This window comes from Pelecanus crispus, chromosome 3, assembly GCF_030463565.1.
Source record: "Pelecanus crispus isolate bPelCri1 chromosome 3, bPelCri1.pri, whole genome shotgun sequence".
Classification (NCBI taxonomy): domain Eukaryota; kingdom Metazoa; phylum Chordata; class Aves; order Pelecaniformes; family Pelecanidae; genus Pelecanus; species Pelecanus crispus.
In genome coordinates, this window is record NC_134645.1 from 34,414,049 (window position 1) to 34,434,651 (window position 20,603).

At 36.3% G+C, this 20,603-nt stretch overlaps 1 protein-coding gene across 1 annotated transcript in view; it reads right to left on the bottom strand.

The window, feature by feature from the left end:
* The window catches only part of SPATA17 (spermatogenesis associated 17), a 102,248-nt gene that overhangs the window by 33,366 nt on the left and 48,279 nt on the right, over window positions 1–20,603 (bottom strand). Inside the window, exon 7 of the mRNA XM_075708315.1 lies at window positions 2,480–2,683. Within this exon, the coding sequence (XP_075564430.1) occupies window positions 2,480–2,683 (204 nt within the window). The remainder of the gene's footprint in view (window positions 1–2,479; window positions 2,684–20,603) is intronic.

Genomic DNA, 20,603 nt, shown 5'->3' on the forward strand with positions numbered 1-20,603 from the left:
ACTGAAAAGGACTCATATAGAAGCATTGTCTTGGCCAGTCTTGTTTAACACCTTCATCAATGATCTGGATAAGGGGATTGAGTGCGCCCTCAGTAAGTTTGCAGATGACACCAAATTGGGTGGGAATGTTGGTCTGCTTGAGGGTAGGATGGCGCTGCAGAGGGATGTGGACAGGCTGGATCAATGGGCCAAGGCCAACTGTACGAGGTTCAACAAGGCCAAGTGCTGGGTCCTGCACTTTGGTCACAACAACCCATGCAATATTATGGGCTTGGGGAAGAGTGGCTGGAAAGCTGCCTGGCCGAAAAGGACCTGGGGGTGTTGGTCGACAGCCAGCTGAACATGAGCCAGCAGTGTGCCCAGGTGGCCAAGAAGGCCAACAGGATCCTGGCTTGTATCAGGAATAGTGTGGCCAGCAGGAGCAGGGAGGTGATTGTTCTCCTGTACTTGGCACTGGTGAGGCCGCACCTGGAATACTGTGTTCAGTTTTGGGCCCCTCAGTACAAGGAAGACATTGAGGTGCTGGAGCATGTCCAGAGAAGGGCAACAAAGCTGGTGAAGGCTCTGGAGCACATAGAATCATAGAATCATTTAGGTTGGAAAAAACCTTTAAGATCATCCAGTCCAACCATTAACCTACACTACCAAGTCCACTCTAAACCAATCAAGGGTAGACTAGACTAAACCATGTCCCAAAGTGCCACATCTACACATTTTTTGAACACTTCCAGCGATGGTGACTCCACCACCTCTCTGGGCAGCCTGTTCCAATGCTTGACCACCCTTTCCGTAAAGAAATTTTTCCTAATATCCAATCTAAACCTCCCCTGGCACAGCTTAAGCCCATTTCCTCTTGTCCTATTCCTAGCTACTTGGGAGAAATCCTCTTCTGGGATTGTTTATCTTAGAGAAGAGGAGGCTGAGGGGAGACCTTATTGCTCTCTACAACTACCTGAAAGGAGGTTGTAGTGAGGGGAGTGTTGGTCTCTTCTCCCAAGTAGCTAGGAATAGGACAAGAGGAAATGGGCTCAAGTTGCATCAGGGAAGGTTTAGATTGGATATTAGGAAAAATTTCTTCACAGAAAGAGTGGTCAAGCATTGGAACAGGCGGCCCAGAGAGGTGGTGGAGTCAGCATCGCTGGAAGTGTTCAAAAAACATGTAGACATGGCCCTTTGGGACATGGTTTAGTGGGCATGGTGGTGTTGGGTTGACCGTTGGACTGATGATCTTAGAGGTCCTTTCCAACCTTAATGATTCCTATTTTTACTTTAATTAAAAAATAATCCAGCCACCAACCCAGGAAACATGAAATTAATTATTGCTCTACCCTTAATTGGTTTAGTGGTGGACTTGGTAGTGTTAGGTTAATGGTTGGGCTGGATGATCTTGAAGGTCTTTTCCAACCTAAATGATTCTATGATTCTATCAGTCTATGAAAATACAAAAGAAAAAATTTAAATATAGGACAGAATTTAAAAAAAAAAAGTGTAAGAGGTTCTGAAGACATTGTGGTCATTCAAAGTCAAACTGGCACTGAAAGTGTATGTGTGAGCTAAGTAGGTTTAGTAGACTGGGCAAACTGAAAGGTTCTTCAGAATAGACGTAAAGACAGAATACTTCTATCCCAACAGCACCTGTATCAGGCATTTACTGGCAAAAGCTACATGTCATTGTACTGTCATCAAGTGAGGAACATAAAGGTCTCAAAAGTCTATCTGCTGTGTAGACTGGGCATATTCCCAGCAGGTTTTGATAATAAGGTGGCAAAAGCTGTTTTGCCATCTTGTGGGACCTTCACTCTGATACATTATCTCAGAGATCTCCATTACCTTATAGAAAAGAAAAAAAGCTATCTGCAACATATGTTGACATCAACTGAAATTAAAATTGAGACCATGACAGTTAAGAATGGGAGCTGGGCAACTTGGCTGTGATGCAGAACAAAATGTAGAATTTTTTGTACTTAAAGCTGACACACAGCTAGTGGACACAAACAAGCAGGAACTATTCTATACTGAGAGGATGTCTCTTGGCCTTTATAGGGAAAACAATTGCAAAAAGAGGAAAAAGTTATCACAACTGGTTAATTTGTCCTATTACCTTTCTTTTCTCCTATTTTTTTATTGATTTAAAAGTGGAAATTAAGAATTCTACCCCTAGTGAATCATAATACTGATATTCAATTACATCAGGTCTACCCTTTGAAATATCAGAAATGACATTTTTATCTCCAGAGAACAAAAGTAAAGTCTAAAGAACCATATTTCCATGTTTTTACATACCACCTAGGTTTCTTTTTCTTTAAGACAAGTCTGTTTCAAAGAGCTTATATCCTGAATGCAAGCACTAGATCTATATATAAAAACCAAATCCGCAAAAGGGATTTTTGGACTCAGTGATCCAACTCAAGATATTCTGTGATAATCTGTGATAAAAGATATGAACAAAAGCTGCCTGAGAGACACTGAAAAATGTTACCTGAGGTTTCTGTCTGCCAATAGGTGGCAGAGGCTGTGCTGTGGAGAAACCTGGGGGCCTTGTACAAGTTGGCCAGTCATAGAGCTCACAGGCAAAGGGACTCTTAATTTGCTGCCGCCTGTGGCTCAATGGCTTTGACTTCCGTAGCAGTAGTTCCATTGGATCTGGGGATTTTCTGAATGGTGAATTGTAGATGCCTGCAATCTGAGCAGAAGATGGGGTTATCTTTGACTTCAACTAACTTAGAACTCATTCTTGCATTTGCTCTTAAAACAAACCAATTAAAACCCCCTATATAATAAACAGTTCTACACAAAGTTTCTGGCGACTACTGACATGTGATAAATCTACAGTTTAAATTCATCTCTGGGCATTGCATTACAGTTACAAAAGGGTTTAAATAGGATAGTGTAATATATAATCTGGGTTTCAGCCCTTCAAATGGGGGTAACTTTCATTTTACTGGAGAGTTTCCTGTATCTCAAACCCATGTTTTCTTTCAGTCACATTCATTCTTCATCTTCCACAGCAGTAGTCAAAGAAACATGCCAGTTTTTCCTTTAAAAAATAATTAAAAGTATACAAATTTGTGTCTAGTTTTAAAGGCAAACTATTACAGTTGTTTTGAAATTTAAAGTTTAATTTAAATTCCAATTCGAATTCCTACACACAATAGGAACAAAAATATATTACCTATTATTTCCAAACACATACTTAAAGACTACAATAAATGCTTATGCAAGGGACCATAACTCTTGTCCCTTTAAATTCTGTGCTAGCTAACTTACAATGTGGACTAAGACAGTGGCATTTTTAAAAGTAAAACTGACTGTTTAGTTAAGGGGAAATGCAAGAAAATTTATGGAATACCAAAAAACAGTAATTGCTTTTTTCCAACAAAATGTTCACAGTAAATTCCTTTAACTATTCAAATTTATTTAGTTTTAATACTGCAAAACTTATGAAAAAAAATTGAGAATAAAAATTTCTGAATTGTGAATTAAACTGAAAGATTCATTCTTCACTGAATTTGATATTTCATTTTTTCAAGATACATCATTAATTGCATCAGTGGTGTGATCTAATATTACAATTACTAATATAAAGCATAGATTTCAAATTCTGAACTAGTTATCTACATCATTAACAATCTGTGAATATCTGGCAAGTCAAAATTACATGACAGACTGTTCCCAAATCATTCCTATAAATGTAGGGAATTTATCAGTTGTATATAAACAATTCTTAAAGAGACATGTGTGAGTTTACCAAATTATGAACTGTTAAACATGAGAATTCCTATACCGTATTGCACAAAGCCACTAAATCGCCTATAAAACAGATGATACATGCTTAAAATACACGTGGCAAAAAATCATTTAAAGATACTGAGTTGCTTTAAGGATAATTATATTTTCTACAACAGTATACTCAGAGTATTCTTAAGACTTTTAAAGTAGATTTGCTCAGTTAAAATACAATGTCCTTTGCTTTTATCATAATTTTAATTACTAAGAAGTATTGAATAAAAATAGTAGGAAAAGAAATCAGTTTCATGATGCGGGGAAAGGTAAGGAAAAGAGTAAATGTTTAAAATCTTGCATTTCTCCTTTGGAACACTACTGAGAACCCATGAGAAAACTAAGTAGAGCATCAGCCTCCTCATAAAGTAGTGATCTCTTGGGGATGAGAGGATTGAACACTCCCCAATTAGCTCTAATGCATTTTTCATTAACATACCCTACTGGGGAGTTCCAATTTCTTGTGTCAAAACAGTTAAATAAGGCCCATATAAAACTTTTTGTTTAATGGACAAAAATATTCAGAGATGATATCTTATTCAAAATATTGTTGTGCTATTCAAAATTTTATGGGCTACATTCTTCAACTCTGTAAGTGATCTGTCCCTAATGACAATTTATTTTGGCCCTCTGTTATACGTTCCCCTCTTAGTGCAAACCCTATAAACTATTCCACTACACTATCAGTCTAAATGTGTAATGGGAAAGAGGACATGAATAGAAATAAGAGGTAGAAACGTAGGTATGCCAAACAACCACTGGTTGTGCTTTCAGCTCTTCAGGATGCCAAACTAAAATGGCAGGGATCCATGCTTCAAATAGCAGGCAAGCAGAATCACTGGAGTGAATGCAAAATTGCAGGTCCATCTGTATGATTTGTAAAATCCAGCTGCATCTTAAAAAGTTTGGTTCTACAAGTCTCGCTCTTACTCACATAAGCATCTCATAAAGTTACAAATTCTCCTAATGCTGTAATTATTTTTGTAGTATTTCATATATTGTCCTATTGCAATTTTCTTATCAGCCCAGTACATTTTTGCTTGTGAACACTCGGTGACCTGCAAGTGCTACATAAATATAAGTTCCTTATGTTGTCTCAGGCTTTATTGCACTGTTCCACAATTATTGAATGCATTTACACTATATACTTGTTGCACAAGTTCTCTTGAAAATAAAATGCCACAGTCAAGGTCTTCTATATAGATTAGATTCCATGCTGGAGATATACAAAGCAACTCTATACCATGGTCATTATGGCTCTTCACTCATTAGTCCTACCCTGGCCATCGGATCTGCCTACATTCTGATGAATGAATTTTTGCCTTCACTCTGTTTATAACAGTAAAATAGAAAAGTAATTGCCTGTGATTACCTTTTTTTCACATTTCACTGAACTGCTCATTGTATTGTTTATTTTCCCACCCATTCCCACGCCATCTATGTTCAGCTGTTGTATCTTACCTAATGTGGAGATGTGTGTTCTAGCCATGCCATGTGTCTGCAGAGGTCTGTAGCTAGTGGGAGAGATACTGCTCTCTCACAGTACATCTGTGAAACACATAGTTTGTAGAAAACTACAGTGTCACTGTAAATGTAAACATTTTCAAGAAGAAAAACATCTCTTTGTGCACCACTGAGAATCAGGATTATCTGGAATAAACCACTATGGCGTAATAACGACTCACTGAAGTTGGTGGGCATGGATTTATTTGTTGATCAGTACCAAACCCTGATCAGGGCTGCATCTGCCCAAAATTTACACCCTTTTAAAGCCTTTTCTTTAAAAAAGAAAAGAAAAAAGCTGAGAAGGAAATTGGGTAAGAAATTTTAACCCCCCAAAAATTTTAAAGAATTAGATTATTTCAATCTACATAGCACAGATTATATTTCAACTTACATTCCACTTTGTTTCTTCAAAGTAGAAAAATACATCATCTTAAAGAATTTAATCATTTTCCTCTGAAGAATTACAGGCAAGAATAACTTTAAAGTGATGTCTGTCTGGGCTCTAAGAAATAGCATTGCTTATGCTAGTCATACTTAGAGCAAGTATAAACGGCTCCATGACTATAATGGCTTTCTGAAACTGCATTTTGCAATCTATATTGACATACCATGTATAGTCTACTTGACGTTTCTTTGTTTAAATGTTTGGCTTTAGAAAAAACTCTAGTTCATAAAGGGTTCAAACCCTGTGAAATGCTGCTGAATATCTCAAGGTGCACAAATGGGATTGGCTTTTAGCACTTTTAATGACACCAAAATTAGCCATAATAGGTGTGGGAATCCATTGATTTAGTGTCTTTTGAATTATTATTGCTGAAAAGGTGTCTTAACAAAGAGCTATCTTTTGTTCTTTTTTTACATAATTTCAGGTTAAACACATACCAATAGTGTACCGTCTATAAAAACAGATTTGGAGTTTTAGTGAAGCCAGTTGGACATTTCAAAAGTTGTTACCTCTTCTACAATTAAAGCTGTAAGATCTGGGTCAAAACTGATTATGAAGTGCATTTTAAAATAATAATTTTTCAAGCAATCCTTGTTAATTACGTTTTAATTATATATGTTCGAGTATTCAAACAGATAGCAGAGCAATCAGCAGAGTTAGTATCTAGATAGATAAAATTAATACTAATTTACTCTCAACTCCCCAAGGTTTGTGGTAAGGTTTTGGGCCTAAAATTGGCAAAGTTTGGTTGGAGAGACAAGGGGATGAGTCTGATTCTACTTTCCAGTTCAGACCAATCTCTGGCACAATTTCATTTTTAAATATCTCTGCAAATTGGAGTCTTATTTTTGTAATTTCTTGCACATGTGTTGTGCACTGACGGATGCCCTATTCAATCTACCCTCTGCAGGGAGCTGGCAGTCTGCAGAAATCTGAGAACCTGGAGGATCAAAGCCTTTGGTACTTAATAAATTTGCATATGTTCTTGAGACCAGTACAATGTGTTAAAAGCGTTACTTCATCTTTTCCCTACTTTATTATAATATTCTCTCAACTACAAAACCACTGTGGTTAATACTGCTTCTTCAATGGTAGAAAAGTATGTCTTGAGACATACCTGAGACATTACTTTATACTTTGATTCCAATACTTTCCCCATCTTTAGTCCCTAAGAAAATATGCTACCCTCCAAAATATTATGATAGGTTACAAAAAGTACCTCTTGTCTGCAATGAGAATGACACATTTTTCTGTACCTGTGTTATTCACAACTAAGAAGGGCCTCTGTCAAAGCCAGCTTTCTGGGACTTCATTTCCAGGAACAATTTTTGAAAGTGACAAACACTATGGGGAAATCTGTGCTAACTGTTAAAAAACCTAGAACTGAGTTATTTGCAGTACTGTCATGCTAACTTTCACCTCAATAAGACCAAAGAAATCTCAGGAGGGGACTCTGCTAATAGCTTCTTACTGACCTCCTTGCATCAGGCCCTTCTGGTGAATGGTGGCCCAGTGGTGAATATGGCAAATGAGGTGTGAAAGCACAGGGTTTTTTTTTTTTAAGACTATGGTTCTGACTCGTCAGGGAAAATAAAAAAAAAAACGGAGAGAAATGAGTTATACAATAGATATATTTTTCCCCTAGAATTCTCTGTCTCAGACCTTCCATCATGGAAACCCAAGCATGACCTGGAATATTAATTGTGTCAGGTCAAGCATACTGGCAAATGTACCATTTGTTACCCAGTCATCCTTAGCATTACATTAATATTTTGAATCATTTTGCATTTCTAACACTCTATCATTTAGTTTCCTCCCAATCATTTTCTTATCTTTATAATTAATGCTGACATATAAAGAAAGAAAAAAAATCATAAGAAAACAATTATTAATTTAGTAAACATTAGCAAAGAAAAGATTTGTTGGGGTTATTTTTATATTCTGTACTGCTTTCACCTCTAATCCTGTATTTAGTCAATGATGTAGAATATCCAATTTTGTCTTTTGCTGTTTATCATTTCTATATGGAGGGAAAGACATAACTGTTTTTTCCCAGAATACAACAAAGAAATTATTAAGGAGCTCGCCTTGAAAGCTAAACTATGAAGGAAGGGAGCAGCAAAAGAAATAGAGCGAAGGAAGCAAGAAAGGAAAGAAAAAGGTGCCAGTAAAAAGGGAAAGACAATGCTGTGTTGATTATGCTGGATAGTTCCTCAGACGGTGATCCCAAGTGGTATAATAAAACATGAACAATTTTAGATGCTGAAATTTTTATTTATGAATGAATGATTTCTTATACTTCTTTCTTATTTCTTGACTGAGCTTTTAAAGTCTACATATAAAATTCCAAACATAATAGATACAGTGTAGCTACTGCACTGCAAATAAATGCGCACGTGCAAAATTAAAAATCGATGAAGTTGAGCTGAAGAGAAAATATAACATGAAGTCAATAGAAAGTGTATCCTCATATCTTTAAAATATTTTTACTGTAACTTAACTAAACTATAATAAAGGTGTGATCTTTTTTAATTACTTTTCCATATTAACTCTGAAAGTCTGAAATAATCAACATATATCGTTTCTTTTAACAGTCGTTTAATCTTAAAAAAAATAGCTTTGAGGGAGGAAGCCTTTGCAAGTGACTGTCACAGTAAGAACCTAAATAAATTCCTACTTTCTCACTCTGGCCTTTTAATAAGGAGTTAAACAAGAAAGAAAAGACTTCAACAAAATAGGGACTTAACTTGAAAATCCTTTTTTGCTCCACTGTAATTTGTAAAAAAAGTAAGCAAGCTGAGAGAGGTAAGAGATCTTTAAAAGCCATAAAAGTAAAAGCATGAAGGAGAGCTGTGAATGAAATATTTGCTAGAGATGGGATTGCTGAATCAACACTGACCAGTGCACTTCATCATAATTATCAGGACATACTACTGCCAGGGGATTTATAAAAATCCCACTCAGCAAATAATTGCCCTGCTGTTAGGAGATAGTCGGAGTGTTAACACACTGTCACAGTCCAGCGTTTAGTAAGATATTCAACATTCAATTACTCTTGCTGAGAACTAAAAGGAAACATGATCATTTCTCAGCTACTGCAGTTATGCTTCCACATGAAATCCAGTGAATAATCTTGTTAATCCCCAGATATAGTTTCTCTAGGAGGTAAAAGAAATACCTTAAAATATTAATGATTCACAAGGAAAAAATGTGTTTGTATGATGCTGCAACCATGTCTGTAAAATAAAAGGAATTTAAAAGTTCTAAATAACTAGTTTAGTTTATTACAGGCTGTCAGAGTATTCCATACGTAGTGAAAATAAAAGGATAATATCTTTAATATGAAATTTACTGGGGAAAGAGCAATCTATAAAAATTCTGTAAATACTGTTCTAGCAACAAGTATAATAAAATTATGTCCATGAACTCAAATTGGAAACCTCAAAATATTTAAGCCACATTAGAATGCATTCTACTTGGAATAATCTGTGATTTTTTAACTAATATGAACAGATTTTTATATTAACAATTAAGAAATATAGTGTAAACTTTATTCAGATATTGGAAAAATACCATGGTGTGGTTCAACGTTCTAATTTGAGATAAAATTTCCTGGCTGACAGTAGGAAAAATGTCACCCAGCTTTATAAATGTAGGTTCAGTTCTCACTGAGCTAATGCTACTCCTTAGGCCTGATACTGTAATCCTTATAAAAATATACTCTCAGGAATTTCATCTAAATAAGAATTGGAGGACCTAGCCTGTTATTGTATTTAAAGTATTTTAGCTTTGTTTGAGACACTGTTTTTATGCAGACTGAAGAATTCATAAAAGAGTGATGAGTAGCATATATTCTTTCAAGTGGGATTAATTACCTGTCTTCTGCTTAATATATATTCTGTTTAAACAGAGTAATAGAAGCATTAATTATTGCTGTTCTGCCTTCAGATTTTAAAGCTTGGTTCAGTCCTTTTCATCTGTGAAATGTTTGCTTGATATCAAAATAATAGTGCAATCATGTTTTAAATGCACATTTATAAGTAAACCAGGCTGCAATTTTATGGACTATACAATGAGGTGTTAAGGAAACATTCAAGTCCAGTATCCTGGCCACAGACCATAAAATCAACCTCTAAACCTGCACAGGAACTAAATTCAATTGCAGGAAACAAAACCATAATTGAGTCTCCAAACAGGTACCAACTACTTGGGTATTTAGGCAACAAGACAAAAGAGAAACAAACTCTTAGTTTAATGCATGGATCATTGTGGCACAATATCCAAAACACAGCAGCCCAGCAAACACAGAGGCATCCCAAAAATGTATCCACCTTTCATTGATTTTCTCTGACTGAGGCTTACTCTGTCAAATCTAATTCTTACGCAGGCTCTTGATGACTCGACTAGATCAGGGATAATAACTTGAATGAGTGAGTGATGGTATGGGAAACAATAGTCTTATGATGAAGACACAAAACGGAGACAGAGCATTCAAAGTTCTCCTACCGGCTTCTCATTTGACTTCTAAATGATTTCAAAACAAGCAGAAAAATACATTTTAACTTGCTTAATGACTTTATTTTAAAGATAGGAATAGGAAATTCCATTACTGTTATCATTTTTTCTTTAAGAACTGCTGGGGTGAGTACAGGATCATGTACAAATTCTAGGAATCTCTGAAAACCAACCTGTTTCTACAACCACCCTGTATAAATGGGAATTAAAGAGCTTAGTCTGAAGAATAATCTCTGAAGGCGATTTTATTCTTCCATGTCTCAATAACTGCATGTGAAAACACAGACACTATTTCCTTACTTTACAGGATTATTTTGAGGCTAAAATTATTTATGCTTGTGAGAAGTTTTCAGACCCTTAAAACACTTCCTTAAATGTGTGATATTATCTACATCTCTAAAATTTCATCTACTGTCACTGTCAAGATAAAAAATATTAGCTTTGTAAGAAAAAATCAAATCAGAATTCACTCCTTTTCTCACTGGACTGAGAAAAATCCTTGCAAGTATACCATTTAGTATCTTTGAATTTGTAACACCAGGAGTTACCTACAACAACATATCAGAAGACAGAAGAAGCTCTTCTTAACAGACAGAGATGGAAATCATACAGAAATTTCCTTTGTTAACGAAATAATTACTAAATACACAATTCATTCTCTTCTCCAAAAATACAGATATGCAGCTAAACAATGTAACATTTCATTGCTTTTCATTGTTCCTTGTGTCTGTTGCATTGTGCTTAACTGTGAATCTTCCCTCACGGACATATATTCTGACAGATTTATTAAACAATTTGCTGTAGTAAACCTATAGGATTAGACAATGACTAAAAACTCGAAAAGTGGCAGTATGTTTAACAAAGCAGTCTTCAATGAGACCAGTAAACAATGAGGTGAAGGTTTAATGAATGGTCACAGTACTGTATACAGGAAAGAATAAAGAAGAGGGAACACAGCCATGTTAGTCAGATTAGTAAAGGTAGTCAGAAATGAGTAGAAAAGAGTGATGTAGTAAGAAAAAATGAAAAAATGAAGATTTTATTAAAAGATTGTTGAAACAGAAAAACTGGAAGCAAAGAAAACGTAAAATAAAGGTAAAGAAAACAATGGATGGGGGAAGATATACAGTTTTTATCATGTTCATTGCAGGACAGACACAATTCCCAAATTAACAGTACATATTAGATACTAAACAAAAGCATTGAATATTGAACAAACTGTGCAAGTTAATGAAAGAACTTTACCATTATACTATTCACTTGCCTAAGAGCTGAAAAAACAAAAGAAATGGTGTGTACATCACTCATCTTGAAGTCTCATTAAAGCAAGGATACCATCAGTGCCACTTCTTAATCAACAGGAGAGGTTTGCTGTTGAGAAATGTACAGCATTTTATCTTCATGACTTCTCCCATGCCATTCCTAACCTCCCTCCTCTTATGCACTTATCTCTTATTTAGCATGTATTTCTTCTGATATAATAGTTTCAAAAATTACCTGAGCAAGACTGTACATCACATCAAACTTGTACAAACACCAGATGGACTACTACACATCAACCAAATTTATCCCAATAACAATTTCAGAAATATCAGTGGAGTTCCACTCTGTGCAAGAGTGTGTGAATGTGGCTGTGTGAGAGCTATTTAGCTGATATTTGCACTACATTGCAATTTCCTTGCAATACAGATTCTTTCTTAAATGCGTGTACCACATCGTACACAAAGCCAACATTCAATATATAACTCACTCTTACCAGTTTTCTGACCCTGCAGCAATCCAACCCTTTTGTTACCCCAATTGACAGTAATACACAAAATGTGGTCATGTTTTTCTAAGATCTCAGCATGTACACTTTTGATAGATCACACAGCTTGTCCTTTAAACTCTGCCATTAATCCTACCCACAGGAGTTGAGCAAGAAGTTTGTTGTCTAGAAAAAATCCACACAAATAGAGATTATGCAATTCAGATGCTGAAAAAGACAGTTTAAGTACAGGGACCTTCTAGCTAGTGGAATTTTACATGACTAGTGTTAGATGCAGAGATGCTAAATGCTGTAATACATGGTAGATACAGAGATGCCACCATGCTATAATAACATGCTTAGTATGAGTGACATGGCTAATAACAAGCTATTTAGAAGGAGTTCTGAGAAATATAGCAATATTTCTATAATATATACACAGATATGCCTTTAAACAACTGAGCTTGCATAAGATCAATCACAAAAACAGCACTCCCACTTTACATCCTATTGTGTGTTAAGGTCTTTCTAATGACGGATGAATTTTCAGTGTAAACTTTTTCTCGTTTCTTTGCACAGTTATCAAAGAAACAAAATTATTTTATAATAAGCAGCATTTAGGAAACAGAGTTTGCAATACTGTCACAGAACATGCTTAAAATTATTAAATTTGTTTTATTTTTAAGTTCATTCACTCACTATCTTTAAAAAATAGGATAAGAATATCTTGTTTTCTGGGAAGTGTGGCAAAGGGAAGAATTATTGATTTCTGTTGGAAGTACTTTCACTTACCAGTTGTGCTAAAATGAGACTTATGAGAAGAGTGAATAGGAAGGAAGTACTTTTCACTGACACTGGGGAGAAATACATCTGAAATGATGCATAGCCACCTATTTCTTACAGGAGGTCGGTTATAGTGCCAGCAGATAGCACTTCCCCATCCTTTTCCCATCACTCTGTAACCTACAGAGTTACCCTTTTCTGGGCGTGAAGATCACCACACTTGCCATCTTAGTTTTGGCTTTGATTGTACTTGCCCTCTCCAGGGAGACAACCACCCCTTCTTAGAAAAAAAGAAAGGCTGACTGAAAATGGTATGAGCAGAACTGTAAAATCTATGGAAGTTGTAAACTTTGTCACTAAATTATTTTGGCAGAGTGTGCACGAGATTATAGATTCTGGAGGTATATGTTGGCTTCCAGCACTTGCCTTCTTTTTACATCACTGTGATACTGGGTTGAGTAGCAGAATTACAGGCCTGAGTGTTTCCAGGATAGGAAATCCCAAAGGGCAAGAGCTGGACTCAAATTCTAAGAGAACTAAAGATTTTTGGTTGTGTGTGCAAATCACTTAAAGGTCATTTTTTGAATTCACTAACCTTCTAGACATAAACATTTTCCTTTGTTCAGGTACAATGTCTTCCAGAATCACAAACAGTTCAGTTACTGGCTGCTTTCAGTTTACCTTACTTTGCCCTTCTTTTTGACAGAAACATTAAGCAACATTAACTGAGATTCCTTTCAAGTGAACCGAGATTGTGTGTATAGTGCCCCATGAGGCACAAGAGTTGAATGATTTTCCTATAGTGAATACCTGTGAATAGACTCATACATCCGGCTTCCAATATGGAAGTGAATACATGAAGAAGGCTTGCTGATCAAACATACCTGTCACAAGTATTGTAAGAAGGATTTAATGTAAATTGAGAATCCTTTGGAAATAATATTCTATAAAAACAGAACACTGTAGCATGAAGTGCTTTATATACTAACGCTATTTAAATGTAGCTGCAAGCCTGCCTGAGATCTAGGAAGGCTCACTCTCTCCTCTTTAATTTAAATGGGATTTTTTTATGGTACAAGCTTTGGAAAGTACTCAGAAATATCTGACTTCTTGACAGAGAAGTGATGAGTGAGTATTAAACACCCATGGATAGGTGGGGATGTTCAGTGATTGGGGCACCTACATTAAAAAAAAATTAACTATTTTAGTTCATCTTGGGGAAGTATTAGTACGTATAATGAATGATAATTTCATCCCCTGAATGTTTTAGAGACAGGATAATAAAATTACAACAGTAAAGAGGGAGGAAATAAAATGTAAAAGGTAAGAGCTAATTCATTCTTCATGCTAGCTCAGTCCTTGGCCTTTCCTGAACAGACACTGCCAATAGTAACAAATTATGTATAATCATTTTGTGATGTGGACTGTTCACTCGGGACTAAGCTCAAATGACCAAACTTGCAGCCTTGTCTCTTAAACTGTGGATCTGAAGATCAAAGGCCAGAGCTTTATCCACTGAGCCCTCACCTTTATAAGAATAAAACTGCCAGGTGTCCAGAGACAGAGTGGGTGTCAAACAGTGTCATTATAGACCAATTGCTTTTCAAGTTCTTACAGGACAGCACATTAGGTTAGAAGCATATTAATCAGTTGTGCCTTCTGAATATTCATTAGCCTGCTCCAGGAAGGATTTTGTGGCTTTTCTTCATCCTCACTTAGAACATTTACACCTGATGTAAGTGCAGTAACTTCAATAGAATTAACTCCTGATTTCCAGTAGTGTAAAAAGGGGACACACACAGTCAGTGTCATGTTTATGAATTGCCATCTCTGTTGACAAGAAAAATGTAATAAAAAAATACCTTAGCATTGAATAGAATTTGAATTTAAAATATTTTACTCTGTGAACTGACAACATGAAATAATGACTGATACAATTGATAAAAGTGATACAATTCTGAGATCTGTAGATCTCAAACTACAGAAAATCAAAAAGAAACTGGTCTGAAAAACAAAAGCTTAAAAGTAAACTTGGGGCATGTTTTTGCTACCTTTGTACACAAAAGCCCTAATCCAGAGTCCACATAAACTTGCTAAATGACTCCCATTACCCTAAAGTGAATTGCTTATGGATTATAGGTGTTACACAGAGAAAGTAAGAACGGAAAAACTCAGTTCTCATTGCTGAAATTAGAACTTTTCACTGTTACTCACTTGATGTTAACATTTCCTTTCTCCTCACAGAACGTTATTCTTACTTTTTTTTTTTTTAAATTATTTTCTGTAGTGCTAAACTATTAAAGAGTTATTGTCTCACATGTTTATGTCTCCCTGGAAAGGGTTATCTCAGTCAAGACTAATTCCATTAAAAATACTTCCTTATTTTATAGCACCAGCTATTGCATCCCTACAAGTGATCCTTTCCAATGCATTAGTTCAATAGGAATAAATATGGGTAAATATCAGCCACATGTCTAAAAACATTAGCCTTGAATCAACATACAGACAGTCACACACTCAAGCAGGCACTGAAAACTGAAGGAACTACTGCAATCCAAAAAGATAACTCGTGTCTTGTTACTGGCATTCACTAGAAGAAATGTCATAGATTTTGTAACTTTGTCCTGGTTTTGGCTGGGATAGCGTTAATTTTCTTCCTAGTAGTTGGCATAGTGCTGTGTTTTGGATTTAGTAGGAGAATAATGTTGACAACACACTGATGTTTTAGTTGTTGCTAAGTACTGCTTATGCTAGTCAAGGGCTTTTCAGCTTCCCATGCTCTGCCAGGTGCACAAGAAACTGGGAGGGGGCACAGCCAGGATAGTGGATCCAAACTGACCAAAGGGCTATTCCATACCATATGACGTCATGCTCAGTATATAAACTGGGGGGGGGGTTGGCCAGGGGGAGCGATCGCTTCTCGGGAACTGGCTGGGTATCATTCAGCAGGTGGTGAGCAATTGCATTGTGCATCACTTGCTTTGTCTATTATTATTACTATTATATGGTTATTATTACTACTACTATTTTAGTTTATTTTATTTCAATTATTAAACTGTTCTTACCTCAACCCAGGAGTTTTTCTCACTCCTACTCTTCCAATTCTCTCCCCCATCCCACTGGGGCAGGGGGAGTGAGCGAGCGGCTGTGTGGTGCTTAGTTGCTGGCTGGGGTTAAACCATGACAAACTTTTACAACAAAAAGGGCCTATTATTACACACAGGCTTTGTTCTTCTCTTGCAGCTCTAAATTACCTAGGACCTTATGACCAATATCTGTTCACAAACTGCCAAATGATATCAGGAGACATTGTCACCCTCCTAAAGAGGGCTGGAAAGTGCCAGACTGTACCGTTGTTTGGAGTGGAAGAGGCAATCTGCAGAATCTCACCAAATTGTGGAGAAAGAATAAGGCACCTTGTGGCTGCATGTTCTGTGATGAAATACCAGAGACAGTATATGCTGTGAAATGAGCATGCTGCAAAACAATACTGCAAGGAGAATCAGTGAACTTGGTCTTCCAAGGAAGCACAATTTGAGAGCTAGTTAGTGTGTGCGGGTTTAGATCTCTTATCACACTTTCTATGTTGAGGTTATTCCTTCTCTGAGTATGAAGAGAGGCGGAAATTGAAGAGAGGCAAAAAGTGAACATATTAATAATCTAAAAATGGAAAGCTCTACAACAAAATACTACAAGTCCTTCAACTAATGATTGCTGGAAACTGGGAGAGTATTCTTGGCATGTCATTATATTGCCCCATTGCCCCGTGTTATTTCTCTTCCCTAGGCACATGCTGTTGTTCACTGTCAAAGATAGGATGCTGGGCCAGAGGAGCCTTCAGTCTGACTCAGTGAGATCTTCTAATTGATCAGGGCCCAACAGAAAGAAGATTCTGTACATAAATCAAGAGTAGGCATGCACACACAACTGCATGATGAATTTGTCTCAATATTTAAAGCATTCAGGTAGATAGAACAGAAGATCCCACAGAACAGAGGACCAGTATTAGCTCTTATAATCTCAGCATGATTTATCACAGAGCAGGAAGTCCGGGTTTGGAAATGACGCTGGGACTCAGTCTACCAGCCAGAGCAATGATAAGCTTAAGTGATGCGTGTATAACATCACATTCTCAATAAAACACGTTTTGTAATGGTGTGACAAAGCTTTCGTACACATTATATCACAAAGAATTTTGGCTTTCTGGACTAGTTTTACATTCATTTTCTCTGACAAAAGCTAAATGTGGTTTATCTGTTTAGAAACAGAGAAAAGTTGGAGAAAAGAGAATTAAAATTCTCTTTTACCTCACCCAGTACTGGTGGCTATATGGGAAAAAAACTATAAAGGTCAAAGATCCGTTGTGCTGCTGATTCTCCAATCCTTTTCTCAGTGACAGGAGAAACTGTAATAATAGCAAAAGGCTTTTTCAGCTGTGGCACTCTGAAGACTGTTTCCACAGGAATCTTTTCCGGATCCATGACTTTACAAGACACACACCAGTCCACTCCGTCCACCACTTCTCCTGCTCTGGCTCATTTCAGTTACCACTGCCTTCTGCTCCATGCCATACCGTGGACTTGCAGGTCCTCTACCTGGGTAGCAACAGTAGTGCTAGCAGCAGCTGACAAACTTGCTCCCACTCACAGACTCACCTCAGCATTGCTGCCTGCTCTGTCAGCAGATGCTTAAACAATACAGGTCTGTGTTCTAACTTGATAATGGATCTTTGGATTTAGTCTATTATATACCTAATTCTAATCATCATTGTAAGACAAAGACCAACTGCAAAATTTCTTGGAGAGTTTGAAATACCGATGACGGGAATCATGCAACCACATGTTCCAAGAAACATGGGCTCTTTGTATCCACTTCTACCAAGTACCATCAAGGTATTCAGCGATTCTATCTTTCATTGACTTTAAAGGCAGTTTGTCAGCACTTTGCAAAGGATGGCCTTTTCTATGAATGTCAGCCTTGCAAATATGACAAAAAGCAGAAGTAAGATCCTATTCAATTACAGTGAATTCTGTTAATACAGAAAGGGGAACTACAGGGATATAGAAGGATAATCTACATAGGTAAACATGTTTATAATAGAAAACCACATTTAATAAGTAGTTCATTTATTAAGGACAACTAAAAAAGGGATCATTACCACTGTAGTGGAAATAGCATGCTGTGATTATGGACTAATAAGAAAAACTTAATTATTATAAGTTTCATGTCTCAATAAGAAATTACAATGTAGTTCATGATAAAACAGATAAAAACAATGAAAAAATACATCTGCACTTTTATTTCTATTGTGTTACCAACAAGAAATGACAAGAAATATTCTTAACAAAGGCAAAGTCTTGTAAAATATGTACTGCAATTTTTATCATATTTATCATGAAGTCAGAATTTATCAGACTTAAGGTAAAAAAAGACAAGGAAAACATTGTTATTATATATACATTTAAAAATCTGAAATATAGAGAATCTTATTCTTAAAATGGAATTTAGTTTGGAAGCCCCACAGTTGCCAGCTTACAGACATTTCTTGCTGTATTTTACACGGGAATCTCTTGCAACAGCAACCAGTAGGTGGAGCAGACAACATAAATTATCACGTGGTAAGAAGGGCATGGACTTGACTGTTGGGGTTTTTTCATAGTTATGGGAATCATGTAGGAGAAATTTCCTTCCAACAAAAGATGATCATGTGTGTAAGATGTTACTTGACTAGCTATTGATATTACTGGCATAGATAGCAAGTTGACTAAAAGCTCAATATTTTATAACCATGAAGTTTTAGAGATCATGCTTTATTTCTTCAGATGTTATTCGGCAGCTAACTTAATTTAAATTTTAAAAAAAATTACTTTCTTTTTTCAAGCCCACTCATGCCTACAAGTAGGGTTATATTTGTGTTGCATGGATATTACTGGTACTACAAGAAAACAAAAAGTAGCTGTTTTTTAGTAAAGCAAAAAACTGTGGTTTGAAGTTGGCAGGATGCATAACATTGTACTTCCACAGAAAGTCAGTCAACAATTATATTATTAATATAAATTATTAATATATATTATTAATAACAGCAAATTAACATTACTACTGTTAGTAATTATTGATTATGCGAATATCCTAACTTGTTTAACTTTCTTTAAGCTTCTTTGCTAAAATACTAACATTCTTTTATTCAAATGAACTGCTTAGTTCTTAACGTGGATTAAAATATTTGTGTAAATGTAATGTATTTCTACAAGTAGCAATGAGAAATAGTTGTATTTGGGTAAGTTTCTATGGCAAAATACACTCAGTCAACTGTTTGCAAAAAATATAGGAAAATTGTAAAGTATAGTATAATACCATGCATTTTTTATCATCCAATGATTTCCCTGAATGTCAGTTTCATAACAATGGTACTCAATACACACACCTCCCCTGCAAAAAGGTGGGGAACTGCAGACAAAACAACTTAGATATAGGTATGCCTATATAATATTTTGTAGGCAGATCAAACTCCTTGTTCCTGAGTTTAAAGCATGCACACACTTATTCTGCCCATATTTTGAGCTGACCAGAAGCTGTGTAACTGCATTAATTCTTGAGCTAATACCGTGGCTCTCAACAGGGCTAATTAGTTTGGGTTCAGCCCCATGTTATAGCTCTAGATTGGCTTGGAAAGTAATCAAAGCAAGCTCACATCTGTCTGTATAAGACTATGTATACGTACCTGGTATCAGTAACAACAAATAATGCATACTAATTCAGAGTTTGATATCCATTTCTTCCTCTTTTTTTTTTTGTTTCTTTATAGAGGTAATAGTTTATGGAAGAAATAAATGCTTGAATAGCAAGTTAATTCATGAAAAAGACAAAACGGGTTGACTTCATCATAGGCTATGCTATTATATACTTACTAGACACCCCTGTACATTCATGACACCAGTGCTAGCATTCTTAAGTTCTACTTTTTGAAATGTAAAAAAACGCTAGCAATTAGGAATGGGCACAACCTTTTACATATATATAATCTGTGGAATAAGAAGAGCAAATTCTGCAACCAATAAAGGATTCATAGACTTTAAGGCTACAAAGAATCACTGTATCATCTGCTACACTGTGCAATGCTATGACATTTGATCATCTCCCTGTTTAACCTGTAACACACTTCTGAGATGGGTTTCTGGGCTTCAGCTTGTAGGAAGTGGAGAATGGAACTTGACATGCCTTTCTTTACTAAAATCAAGGAGCAGCAACTCCTTAATTCCTTTTGGTCACTAAGTAAACACCCTTTTCTCACCCTTTTTGCCTGTAGTAAAACAAAAACATTCAAAACTATAGGATATATTTGAAACAATTATTGCAAATACAGATTTTGCAGTGCTGTCCATATAAACCTGCCTGAACATCTGCAGCCTTGATGCATGAGGTGGCTCAGCTCCATCATTGCACCTCGTTATGCATGGCAGGAAGGGGATGACATTGTAGCAAACTTCAGCAGATCATCTCTACAACTCATTGGGCATTAGTTAATACATGACTCTACAATAAGCCCAGCTCATCAACCTCCTCTTTTCATTTGCCTACTTACAAACTACATTTTTTCCTTAACTCACTCAAAAGTGTTGACTTTTGCTGCCTGGTTCTACTGAGACATGAATGGATCTTGCTCAGTGTCGTGGTTTAGCCCCAGCCAGCAACTAAGCACCACGCAGCCGCTCGCTCACTCCCCCTACCCCGATGGGATGGGGGAGAGAATTGGAGGAGTAAGAGTGAGAAACACTCCTGGGCTGAGATAAGAACAGTTTAATAATTGAAATAAAGTAAAATAGTAAT